At 37.2% G+C, this 12,710-nt stretch overlaps 2 protein-coding genes across 2 annotated transcripts; both read right to left on the bottom strand.

The window, feature by feature from the left end:
• Positions 1 to 436: 436 nt before the first annotated feature.
• On the bottom strand, positions 437 to 4,689 carry LOC131930976 (uncharacterized). Its single transcript, XM_059287643.1, has 4 exons — positions 4,632 to 4,689; positions 3,778 to 4,082; positions 2,971 to 3,111; positions 437 to 1,643 (listed from the first exon to the last, which is right to left on the bottom strand). Exons 2-4 carry the CDS (start codon positions 3,953 to 3,955, stop codon positions 1,468 to 1,470), a joined length of 495 nt encoding a protein of 164 aa, XP_059143626.1. The 5' UTR covers positions 3,956 to 4,082; positions 4,632 to 4,689; the 3' UTR covers positions 437 to 1,467.
• Positions 4,690 to 8,146: 3,457 nt separating this feature from the next.
• Positions 8,147 to 11,560, bottom strand: LOC131930975 (uncharacterized). The gene is made up of 3 exons (XM_059287642.1): positions 10,656 to 11,560; positions 10,268 to 10,414; positions 8,147 to 8,855 (listed from the first exon to the last, which is right to left on the bottom strand). Exons 1-3 carry the CDS (start codon positions 10,852 to 10,854, stop codon positions 8,683 to 8,685), a joined length of 519 nt encoding a protein of 172 aa, XP_059143625.1. The 5' UTR covers positions 10,855 to 11,560; the 3' UTR covers positions 8,147 to 8,682.
• Between the last annotated feature and the right edge of the window lie 1,150 nt (positions 11,561 to 12,710).

The following is a 12,710-nucleotide window of genomic DNA, read 5'->3' as shown; positions in this document are numbered from 1 at the left end:
TATACTTTTACTAGTGTAGTGTCCGCGCCCCCCCCCCTGGAAAATGTTGACCGCCCCCCGAAAATATCAAGAGCCCCCCCCCCCCCCCCCCGAGAAAAAGTCTGGAAGAAACACTGCCCCCATTGTTCTCATTTAGTGATATGATATGCCAGGCTTTTTCTTATTTCAAACTGTCAGTAAGTTTTTTTTTTAGTTGTCAAAGTCGCCCAAAGGTGGCGTCACGCTTTTCATCCACCCTTATCGTCACATTTCGTCACACAATGTCAGTCTGACTACATTTCGTTCCACTTCAGCCTACACCTAATAACGATATTTCTTTTTTAAAACAGCCATTTTTTTACTACAATATTAATTTAGCTTTATCGAGAAAAGCCGCTTTATTCTGTAACAATTTGCAATCAACAAAATTCTTTAAAATGCTCAAAAGCTACTGAAATTAAACTTTTTCGTCGTCAAGATGTGACGTCACATGTGGACTGTCTCCTGGCTCAATTTCAACCAATTTCTGACACTGGGGTTTCCTTTTCAGATATCCACGTAGATATATAGAAGGCCGATGCTAGCCGGAATAAGATACGCATGCGCAATGGAGAGAAACTACGACTTGCCTTCGCGGCGATGTTTTCGATGGTACTGCGCATGCGTGTGTTTACAACCGCAGAACCCTAGCACCAACCCTAATCCTATCCCTAACCCTATCCCTAACCCTAACCCTAATCCTACCCCTAACCCTCATTCTAGCCCTAACCCTAGCCATAGGTCACTGCGCATGCGCAGAGCTATCTTTTGCCGACTAAGTGGAGACGTTGGGGAGAAAAATCTTCTTCCGAGTAGTCACTTCGTATATAGAATTGGACTGGACTGGTAGAGGTTACGAAGGACGATGCGAACTTGACGGTAGACAATTTGGTGCGAGAGTGTTGTGCGCGTGTTCAATAAAATATTTGTGGCGTGAGTGTGACGTGAGCATGACGCGATAATGTACCGATGACGTAGACCGCAGCAGTGAAATTAGTTGGGGGTTAGATAAACTAGAAGACGGACGTATTTTATTATGTTGTGCAAATGATCTATAAGTGTGTAAATAAAGTTGGTGTTATTTTCATAAACGGAGTTGTTGACATTATTAATAAGTGTCTGCGGGTCGTAAGACTGATTCCCGCCCTCCTCACAAGTATGCCGTATAAATAGTAGTAGACCAGATCAGAATATAGATGTAGAAGTTATATATAACCCCCATCACAACTAACTTTCAACGGTTAACTTAATATGCAGAAACTTGGATTTTAGTACATTATCAGATGCATGCATGTGTTAAGTTTGAAATAAATTCCTAATATTAATACTAATATTGAATTACAAAACGTGGCGGCTAACAAGCGATGTGACTCCTTAAAGTGAGTAATAAAACACGATTAGCTAGCGGGGATAGATTCTCATCAATTTCATCTTGTGTTCGTGAGTAATCTAAGGCTTTTGATACACTAAGGCAAACACTACATCTAGAATTCCACCAATCAGCAAACAGCAACAACCCAAGACAGCCAATCCAAATGAGTAGCCGTAGTGGTAGATGGCGCCACTGTCAGCTCCGTTAGCGGCGTAACAGACCAAGATGACGAGGCAGGCTCCAGCAAAGCATGCTGGGAAAAAAATAGGAACATTTAAGAGATATGATTTTTAGTGCCACACCATGGAATTCACATAAAACAGTGGCAAGTCTTCGGTTGCATTTTTAAACTAAGGGGTCATCCATAAATAACGTCACGCTGTTTTGAAGATTTTTACCTCCCCCCTCCTCCCGTCACACATCGTCACAAAAAGCCAGATTCCCCCCCCCCCCTAAAATGACGTCACACCTCATCCTACAACCCCCCCCCCCTCAAAATTTCAGATGGATTTTTCTTAAAACATCGATATTTTTCCAAAATCTTGCCAGAACTTTGTCAACAAAGAGTATTTCGATCAATTCCTATTACAATTTATTAAAACAGTTTTCTAAAACGCGAAATAACGGCTAAAACTCGTTTTCTAACATTGCTTTTTTATAATGCAAAAGTGTGACGTCACACCATCTAACTCCCCCCCCCCCTTACCCCCCCCCTCGTAACACACCGTTACAAAATTACGGACCCCCCTTACGAGTGTGACGTCATTTATGGACGATCCCCCTAAGGCAACAATACAAACCATATATAAGGGTTTAGCATTACAAATAATATTAAAGGTAATATAAGATTTATTAATTCAGGGTCGGTTAAGTCCAGAGTTGTTTTTGCTTGAAATATGTGTTACCAGAATTACTAGCTTTAATGTGGCTGAGCAAGACTATTTGACAAGTATGTAAATTCAATATCAAATAAAATAAGTTTAAAACATAGCAACAAGCATTTAAATACTTTGAAAATAAGAAAATAAAACTAATTTGCTATTTTTTATTAAAAAAATATACAAAAAAAATTCGAGCCCCCATTCCTTCAATCTTTTTACCAACACGTAAAGTGTATCACAAGAACATCACGATGTGAAAACTAAATTCTAGGTCACAATTTCAATACACATACACATCACCTGACAGAACATACACATCACGTGATAGAACATACACATCACCTGATAGAACATACACATCACCTGAAAAAACATACACATCACCTGATATAACATATATATATCACCTGATAGAACATACACAACAGCTCACAGAACATACACATTATTTGATTAAACATACACATTACCTAATAGAACACACATCACCTGATAAAACATACACATCAACTGACAGGCTATACACATCACCTGATAGAACATACACATCACCTGATAGAACATACACATCACCTGATAGAACATACACATCACGTGATAGAACATACACATCACCTGATAGAACATACACATCACCTGATAGAACATACACATCACCTGATAGAACATACACATCACGTGATAGAACATACACATCACCTGATAGAACTTCCAACACTGGCGACACCCAGGCATGTTTCCTACCGTACACTGTGATGTTAGTCATCGTGTGTCGAGCGAAAGCCAGGCAATTGCTGACGCCCAACATCGCCAAAGTGCGACACGAAAATACAGCAAACCCTGTCGTCAAAGTATGACAAGAAACTGTTAAAATGGTAACTACTATAGGGGATACATACACCACAAAAAGTCAAAGTGAGACAAGAAATTGTTAAAGTGGTATCTACTACAGGGGATACATACACCACAAAAAGTCAAATTAAGACAAGAAATTGTAAAAGTGCCTTGTAATTTATGGCATACATACACCCTAAAAAGTCAAAGTAAGACAAGAAATTGTTAAAGTGGTATGTACTACATGGGATACACACACCCCGAATACAAAAAAAAACAAAAAAAAAAAACAGCAATGTCTTCCAACACATTATGTAAGTAATACAGATTCTTGTTTAAGCTTTGAACTCAACTGTAACGATGAAGTAGTTCATATGTTTCTAGACCTGACATTTGAAAGAATAATGCTGTCAGTTCCATGTCCAGCCGCCTTTACTTTCCCTAATGTTGTTTAGGTACCCATCTCCACTGGGTTGACTCTGGGACGGAACTCACTTGAACCCGCATTCAAACTCGAGACTTTCGGATTAGCAGTCTAGCACTCTACCGCTAGGCCTCGACGTCCCATATCCGAAAAATGAAATTAATTAAAATATAAGTGTATCAGTTTTTCAAAGAAGAACACGGAATCCATGAGATTTCCGATACGAATCAGGCTCTGTAGACACTTACCGTCTAAAGAATTATCGCAGTAGCTCCACACGCCTAAACTAACACCTGAGGTCTCCACCCAATGACAAGTGAAAAGTCCCAGCATGAAGAAGAAAACCCCCAAGTAAACACATCCTTTGTTCAGAGGAAAACAGAGTGGAACTTGGAAACTTAATCTTGTATTGACGGCAGATTCCATCACTGTCTGATACGTCTGTGAGAGAGTTATATTTTGTTATTATTCAGTGCGTAGGTAGGCCTGACGACCTGACCAAAATATTAAAGTCAATTTTCTACGACCTCTGCAGGTATGATGTTCAAGCTAACTGTCAATGAAAGGTAAGAGACTTAAAAGTATTGCAATTCTTAAATAAGCACTAAAAAGAAAAAGAACGCTGACTTTCTTTAAATATATAATGTTGTACCACTATTTAAATGACGAGTAACATTTTAGGAAGTGTAATGAGTGTATAATTAGTACAAGATGGAGGGTAAAGTATCACTTCCGGATATCGGAAATCAGTCAAAATAAAAAAACACAAAATATAATACACTGAAAGTCTGTCAAAAGTTGACAGATACCTGAAAAATATCACGTTACCAGAACTAGCTAAACAATTATAGAAACTAACGTACAGAATCTTATATCGGTAGAATTTCATCCATCTTTTTGAAACGGTATTTAATGTATCGTATTCACAACAACACACACATAAAGAGAGAGATAAATAGATAGATGACTAGAATATTGTAAAACGGTGTTTTTCCGATCAAGGAAGGTGTACAATGTCGAAATTTGTAAATATCTTAAGCTTTATTTTTTACACGAATACACTACTTCTCCTATAATACGAGAAAGTAAAAACATATACTACTCTAAACAATTTAGAAACATAAAGCTCTCTCCAATCGTGCGGAACAAAGTGATGCGTTCCCACCAAGTTAAACATAAATAGATACATTGCATTCAGCATGTAAGGATTTCAACTTCCTTGTTTGCAGTGTCGGTACTAGGCGCCTTTAGATCTTGTACTGGACAAAACTCATCAACTGGAATGTTTGCATTTCGACAGTTGACATCAGTCTCAAGTGTTGAACTCTACGCAGGGGTGTGTCAGTGAGGTGTGGAAGGGGGGTTAAACCAATCACCAGTGGACCATTGAAATGGAAAAGTTTCACGGTGCTCCGGAACGCACCTGTCTTTTCTTCATTTTAAATTGGTGAATATCATATAAACTAATGTTACTATCCTAAGGGTGTATGGAATATATATATATATATATATATATATATATATATATATATATATATATATATATATATATATATATATGTAACTAGGGGAAGTTACCAGAGACATAAGAACGCAGTACAGCGCTGTCAACTTTGACACGACTGATGCAATAACACAGGTGTTGGCTGATAACGATCAGAAAGCCAAGGCGTAGTATCTTGGGAAGCGATACGATAAGAACGCAATACGGTCTGTCAACTTTGATGTGACAGGATGCAGATGGCTTATTAAATCGGACTGTACGACAGAAGCGGCGTAATTAACATTCTGACGCAACGATTAGAATCGAGTACGATTACGATTATGAGAGAACCGAATACGATTACGAATACGAAGGGGATATATAGGAAGGCGACGGCTGAGCTCGCTCTCTCTCTCGCTCTCTCTCTCGATCAGTCAGTCAGTGTGGCAGTATCAAGTTGGTTATTGAACGGGTTAGCCGTATTGTGTTAAGAAGGACGATAGACATGTGCATTCAGTTATGTGAAGACTAGTGAGGACTGTTGGGGGTCAGTTGATTCAGACTATTATTGTGAAGCATTCCTTTTGATTTATTATATTATTGTGAAGCATTTCTTTGATTCATGTAATAAAAGGATCAATAGCGAACCTGCATCTTCGAGTATCTATACTGTGGTCGATGTTGTGTAGAATGAGTGGTTAGACTCGGTAACATTTGGCGTTGTCGAGCAGAACTCGTTAACATTTGGCACTACAGGCAAATAGTCTCGTTACATATATATATATATATATATATATATATATATATATATATATATATATATATATATATATATATATATATATATATGCAAGTGTGTATGTATATATTAACATTCCAGCCCCTATCCCTGTGTACGCCACAAGTTTCAGGGCTCTCTTTTTTTTACAGATTTAATGGAGCGGCGTAGTGCTGGTTAGATTCTCCTATGATGCTAGAGAAACTCTAGAACGTTGTTAGTAGTAGCTTCTGTGTTGTTCGATAGATTCTAGAACGTTGTCAATAGTACATTGTGTGTTGTTAGAGGTTCTAGAACGTTGTCAATAGTACATTGTGTGTTGTTAGAGAGGTTCTAGAACGTTGTCAATAGTACATTGTGTGTTGTTAGAGGTTCTAGAACGTTGTCAATAGTACATTGTGTGTTGTTAGAGGTTCTAGAACGTTGTCAATAGTAGCTTCTGTGTTGTTAGAGGTTCTAGAACGTTGTCAATAGTACATTGTGTGTTGTTAGAGGTTCTAGAACGTTGTCAATAGTACATTGTGTGTTGTTAGAGGTTCTAGAACGTTGTCAATAGTAGCTTCTGTGTTGTTAGAGGTTCTAGAACGTTGTCAATAGTACATTGTGTGTTGTTAGAGGTTCTAGAACGTTGTCAATAGTACATTGTGTGTTGTTAGAGAGGGTCTAGAACGTTGTCAATAGTACATTGTGTGTTGTTAGAGGTTCTAGAACGTTGTCAATAGTACATTGTGTGTTGTTAGAGAGGTTCAAGAACGGTGTCAATAGTACATTGTGTGTTGTTAGAGGTTCTAGAACGTTGTCAATAGTAGCTTCTGTGTTGTTAGAGGTTCTAGAACGTTGTCAATAGTACATTGTGTGTTAGAGAGATTCTAGAACGTTGTCAATAGTAGCTTCTGTGTTGTTAGAGGTTCTAGAACGTTGTCAATAGTACATTGTGTGTTAGAGAGGTTCTAGAACGTTGTCAATAGTACATTGTGTGTTGTTAGAGAGGTTCTAGAACGTTGTCAATAGTACATTGTGTGTTGTTAGAGGTTCTAGAACGTTGTCAATAGTACATTGTGTGTTGTTAGAGGTTCTAGAACGTTGTCAATAGTAGCTTCTGTGTTGTTAGAGGTTCTAGAACGTTGTCAATAGTACATTGTGTGTTGTTAGAGGTTCTAGAACGTTGTCAATAGTACATTGTGTGTTGTTAGAGAGGGTCTAGAACGTTGTCAATAGTACATTGTGTGTTGTTAGAGGTTCTAGAACGTTGTCAATAGTAGCTTCTGTGTTGTTAGAGGTTCTAGAACGTTGTCAATAGTACATTGTGTGTTGTTAGAGAGGTTATAGAACGTTGTCAATAGTACATTGTGTGTTGTTAGACAGGTTCTAGAACGTTGTCAATAGTACATTGTGTGTTGTTAGACAGGTTCTAGAACGTTGTCAATAGTACATTGTGTGTTAGAGAGGTTCTAGAACGTTGTCAATAGTACATTGTGTGTTGTTAGAGAGGTTCTAGAACGTTGTCAATAGTACATTGTGTGTTGTTAGACAGGTGCAAGAACGTTGTCAATAGTACATTGTGTGTTGTTAGAGAGGTTCAAGAACGTTGTCAATAGTACATTGTGTGTTGTTAGAGGTTCTAGAACGTTGTCAATAGTACATTGTGTGTTGTTAGACAGGTGCAAGAACGTTGTCAATAGTACATTGTGTGTTGTTAGAGAGGTTCAAGAACGGTGTCAATAGTACATTGTGTGTTGTTAGAGGTTCTAGAACGTTGTCAATAGTACATTGTGTGTTGTTAGACAGGTTCAAGAACGTTGTCAATAGTACATTGTGTGTTGTTAGACAGGTTCTAGAACGTTGTCAATAGTACATTGTGTGTTAGAGAGGTTCTAGAACGTTGTCAATAGTACATTGTGTGTTGTTAGGGAGATTCTCCCATGCTATTAAGAGCCTACTATTGAGGGTTTTTTTTTTGTGAGTCCGCGTCTCTTACGGTATTTTCCAATAAAATCATTTTCCAAAAAAAATTAGTACACTTAATTTTACCACTTAGTCAAGTGCCTTGAGTGACGCTTGCGGGCGGACAAATAGAATTAATTCTACTCTGTACGTGGCTCGTGCATTAGCACTTAACGTAGCAAAACATCTCGCTTTAAGTAGATATCCACATTCACATGTATGTTTCTAATTGGTATTTTTGGATGCTTACATTATAGCTAATAAAAGAAACGACACTGTAGTTAAAAACTGTTAAATAACTTACATGTAATTTGTTGAATGTTTGTATTATAGCTAATAAAATAAACGACACTGTAGTTAAAAACTGTTAAATAACCTACATGTAACACAATTTTTGAATAAATGGATTTATTTTCACAGAAGCATAATCGCTAACTTCTATTGATGATTCAAGAATTAATAGATATAAAAATTATGATAGGCATCACGTTAGGCTAACGACTTCAAGTAAGGCCATGATCATTGGGTGCCCAGGCTTGAAGTTAGGCCATGATGATAGGATGGCCCAATATTTCAAGCTAGGCCATGATCATAGGATGGATTGTATGCTTTTGTATGACGTCTAAAGATTGGACGCATTTTGAATATTTTCTATGTCTCTGCTTTCACAATTTTGATAAGCTAATTTTTAAAACATTAAAATTCTGTTTTTTTTTCTGTTTTAAATGGGTTTCTAATTTGAAGGTAAAATTGAAACAAAAACACTAACACGATTTTTAACGGTCAACAATGTAGCAACCTTATTTGTTTTCAAAATAACTCATCTTTAGTATTACAGATGTAGTATGAAACATACATGCTTTTTCTCTGTAAAGTAACATTTAACAAACTTTCAATATCAACTATTTACAGCACTAATAACTCAATGTTAATTAATTACAGACTCTATCAGTTTATTGGCTGGTACTGGTCACGTGGTCTGCAGGCAAGAAATCCAGCACTGACGACACTTCCTGTGAGGACGACCACCCCTCCTACCCCGCTCTCTATAAATGACTTGCCAAGCTTCATATCGTGGATGTAGCGGTAGAACATCAGGTCACAGAATCCAATACTGGCCGCTGAAACAGGTGTTAAAGGTAGGTGTAAACACCGCAAGACAAAGGAACTTTACATTTGTAATTCAACAATTAAAAACCGATAACCGAATTGTTTTTTTTTTTACTTTCTCGTATATACGAAGTATAGAGAAAGTCTTGTAATCGTGCAAAAAAAATCGAGATTTTAACAAATCTCGACGTTTTACACCTCACTGATACGGAAAAACATAATTTTGCAATCTTGTCCGTATGTCTGTGTGTCTGTCTGTCTGTCTGTCTGTCCGTGTGTAAACACGATAACTTGAGTACCGTTACAGCTAGGTTGATGAAATTTCATATATAAGTATTTTATTAAAATCGTAGATCCGTATCAATTTTTGAGCGATTTCCGATAACCGGAAGTGGTACTTTTTCTACTTTGAATTTTTCAAAAGCCTATAACTTGAGTACTATTTCAGATAGATAAATGAAATTTAACATGTAAGTAAAAGATCTAATTCTCTACCTTCTGTTAAATTTTGAGTAATTTCCGTTGACCGGAAGTAGAAATTTACGCTACTTCCGATTTCTCAAAAAACTAATGTAAATTTTAAAAGTACTAATAATATTGCGCACTATTATGCGCTTTTTTATTTGGCGTTCACTTGGTGTGCAATTAATTTGTCTACGAGATTTTATTCTATTTTTAAAACTAAGTATTTAAAATGGATTAAAAATCATGTCTAAAGCCCGAGTTCCCATCCCCTGTTATTTTATATATGAATATTCGAGAAAGTTTAGGGGAGATCACTCCCGGTTTATTTTTTAAACAAAGCTACTAATTTATTTATCTGCACATATCAGCATTTATTGTTATTTGCTTCGATACAATTCTGGGCATATTGCTGACCTCACTATCCCTTTATAAGCAGAGGTCACAGAATCAGGTAAACTCCACCTCACTTGCCCCATGGACCGTCAGGTTCCAATTGGGAATATTATTTTAATGTTGTTAAAGTTATTTCTTTCAAAAAATCAATACATTTGGTCACACATTTTTTTTATACAGGAAACAATAATCAAACGTGAGTTACATAATATACTTATTTTTAAAAGTACTAAGACATCTGTTGAGATTTCGATAAAATATACTTTATTTCTGATTTTGATCACATGTGATAAGCATCAATTAGTAGCCTTACACAACGGAGTGGTCTAGCGGTAGAGAGCAAGACTGCTATCTCGTAAGTCTGGAGTTCGAATCCGGGTTCAAGTCAGTACACCGTTCCTGAGTCCACCCAACTCTGATGGGTACCTAACACACTATAGGGAAAGTAAAGGCGGGTGGGCATAGTGTTGACCACACTATCTCTTCATATGCCGAGGTCACAGGAACAGGTGAACTCTACTTCAGGTTTGGAAGGGGAACTTTTACTTTACTTAACACAACTCACCTGCCAGGATGCCAAGCACGACAGAAAATATGAGATAGAATTTTAAACGTTGCTCGGCCAGCATCATGTGGCACCAGTACACCAAGATGGCGACGAAGGAGAGGGCACACAACACGATGGCTATCACAGCAAAGGCTTGACACAGAACTGAGGAAAACATGCATGTGCAGATGGTGTACATGTGTGTGATTATACACACACACATACACACACACACAAATAATAACATACTGGTGTTTGTATGAATGTATTAATGTATAGGGGGCCTATACAATAAATAAGTAAATAAATAAATAAATATATATATATATATATATATATATATATATATATATATATATATATATATATATATATATATATATACATATATTTATGTTCAACTTACTCAATGTAGGATCCTCAACCCGTATAGGATAACATTGACCTAGATCTTGATAACACATCTCAAAGATCCCGTACATGTTCCCCCCATTATCCTCTGCCCAGTAGACGGTAGACACGCCTATGATGTGCAGCAGAAATCCTGCTAGTGTGAGCACGTGACCTGTCTGGCTGATCACGTGGTACCTTGTGATGTATGGCATCCTTAGGCCAATTGTCTCAACTATCACTCACGATTGTTGTCATGTGTTGTCTCAGCTATAGTTCATCTGTTGTGTTTGATATCATTCATGTATTGTCTCAGCTCTAGTTCATGTGTCGTCTCAGCTATAGTTCATGTGTTGCCTCAGCTATAGTTCATGTGTTGCCTCAGCTATAGTTCATGTGTTGTCTCAGATATAGTTCATGTGTTGACTCAGCTATAGTTCACATGTTGTCTCAGCTATAATTCATATGTTGTCTCCGCTATAATTCACGTGTCGTCTCAGCTATAATTCATCTGTTGTGTTTGCTATCATTCAAGTGTTGTCTCAGATATAGTTCATGTGTTGTCTGACCTATAGTTCATGTGTCGTCTCAGCAATAGTTCATGTGTTTTATCAGCTGTAGTTCACGTGAACATAAACTTCTCCATGAACACATGACACTGTTACATCAAACATCACATATTACACGTGAAACAGTTGAATCGGCCATTAACACACCACACCGGATTTTTTCTAAACAGAGTCAAAGCTTTAGTGTAAAGTTAACACATCAGCATTTAGCTATTAAAACACGTCCACCTAACCTAGCGTCAAAAAACACACGACACATCTACGTAGAAATAGCCTTTTCTTTTTTTCCTTCCTGCAAAGAACACTAGGCTTTACAGATAAATCAGTACACTGTTCATTCAGTCGTTGCATAGATGTGTAGCATTAATATGAAAGGACGAGGGGGGAGGGGGGTGAAACGGGGCTAGGATGGTGTGCATTGAACCGTTTAAAACGAAAACACGAAATAGATTTGAGTGTGTGTGTTGTGTGTGTGTGTCTGGGGGGGGGTATATATATGGTTGGTGCACATATTATAAAGCATGATGGGATAGGGGGTGGGTTGTCATTTCGGGTGGTAAAGTGGTGCAATACTTGGACAAACCCATCCGTTAGATGGTTTGACACACAAACAGGAAATAGATATTTTGAGAAGAGAAATTGAATAGTAAGTCCACCCCTCCCCCACACACACACACGTACACACAGACACACCGTCAAGATGAATACCATGTCTCTTACTCAAAGGCCAATTCTGAACACATTTTTTTTTAAATGTGTTTTTAAAATTATAATAAGTAAACAAAGAAATAAATAGTCCATAAAATCTTAATCCTAACATGGACTTAATACAACTGTAAACTCCACATGCGCATTCACTAAAACATAACCCGGCTTTACAATGATATAATATTAATTTCCTATTCATATATCGTTTACTTTTACCGTTGTATTTGTCATTCACTTTGATACAACAACACTTCGTATAAATAACCTTGACCGACTCCAAATTCTTGTGGTCTCAATTCTTGAAACACCGTGATATAAATAGCAACATGAAATTTTACCGGGAATTCCCCATTAGGTAAATTCCCTTACAAAAACGACATGTAGAATAAAATAAACAGTTGAGTCTAAACAGTAAGCAACAGTGTGGGGGCCACAGGGCCATATGTCATTGTCATTATGTCAGTGGTGACATGCTACTCTGACATCTACCTGACACTTAGAGCTGTTGCCCTGCTCTATTGCAGACAGTTAAATATATATTATTATCCCTGGCTAAGGGTTAGAAGTGTTTACCTTCTATATAGCAAACAAAAAGTTAATATTGTTGTTCTGTATAAACTAAGTGTTTTGAACTCAGTATATAATGAATATGAAGACTTGGTGTGTTAAGAGGAAATATTTTATTCTTCAGCCTAATTATTCATCATGAAATATTTTATTGTTTTACCCAATTATAAATTACTAAAATTTTCAACAAAACTGCATAGAAATCGTAATACTGCAGAAAAGACGGT

This window comes from Physella acuta, unplaced genomic scaffold (genome assembly GCF_028476545.2).
Source record: "Physella acuta isolate Inbredline_101_S28 unplaced genomic scaffold, ASM2847654v3 ptg001871l, whole genome shotgun sequence".
NCBI lineage: Eukaryota > Metazoa > Mollusca > Gastropoda > Physidae > Physella > Physella acuta.
Note: the sequence above shows the minus strand (reverse complement) of the source record. Positions and strands in the feature narration are given on the sequence as shown.

Bases quoted from the DNA above. Each gene is read 5' to 3' on its own strand.
- LOC131930976 (XM_059287643.1), bottom strand. From the start codon at position 3,955: ATGGAATCTGCCGTCAATACAAGATTAAGTTTCCAAGTTCCACTCTGT. The intron at 3,112-3,777 runs GTAAGTGTCTAC...CTTTGACGACAG, and splicing joins CTGCGATAATTCTTTAGACG to GGTTTGCTGTATTTTCGTGT. The intron at 1,644-2,970 runs GTGATGTGTATG...TTTTTTTCCCAG, and splicing joins AGTGTTGGAAGTTCTATCAG to CATGCTTTGCTGGAGCCTGC.
- LOC131930975 (XM_059287642.1), bottom strand. From the start codon at position 10,854: ATGCCATACATCACAAGGTACCACGTGATCAGCCAGACAGGTCACGTG. The intron at 10,415-10,655 runs GTAAGTTGAACA...TGTTTTCCTCAG, and splicing joins GGTTGAGGATCCTACATTGA to TTCTGTGTCAAGCCTTTGCT. The intron at 8,856-10,267 runs GTGAGTTGTGTT...CACCTGTTTCAG, and splicing joins CGTGCTTGGCATCCTGGCAG to CGGCCAGTATTGGATTCTGT.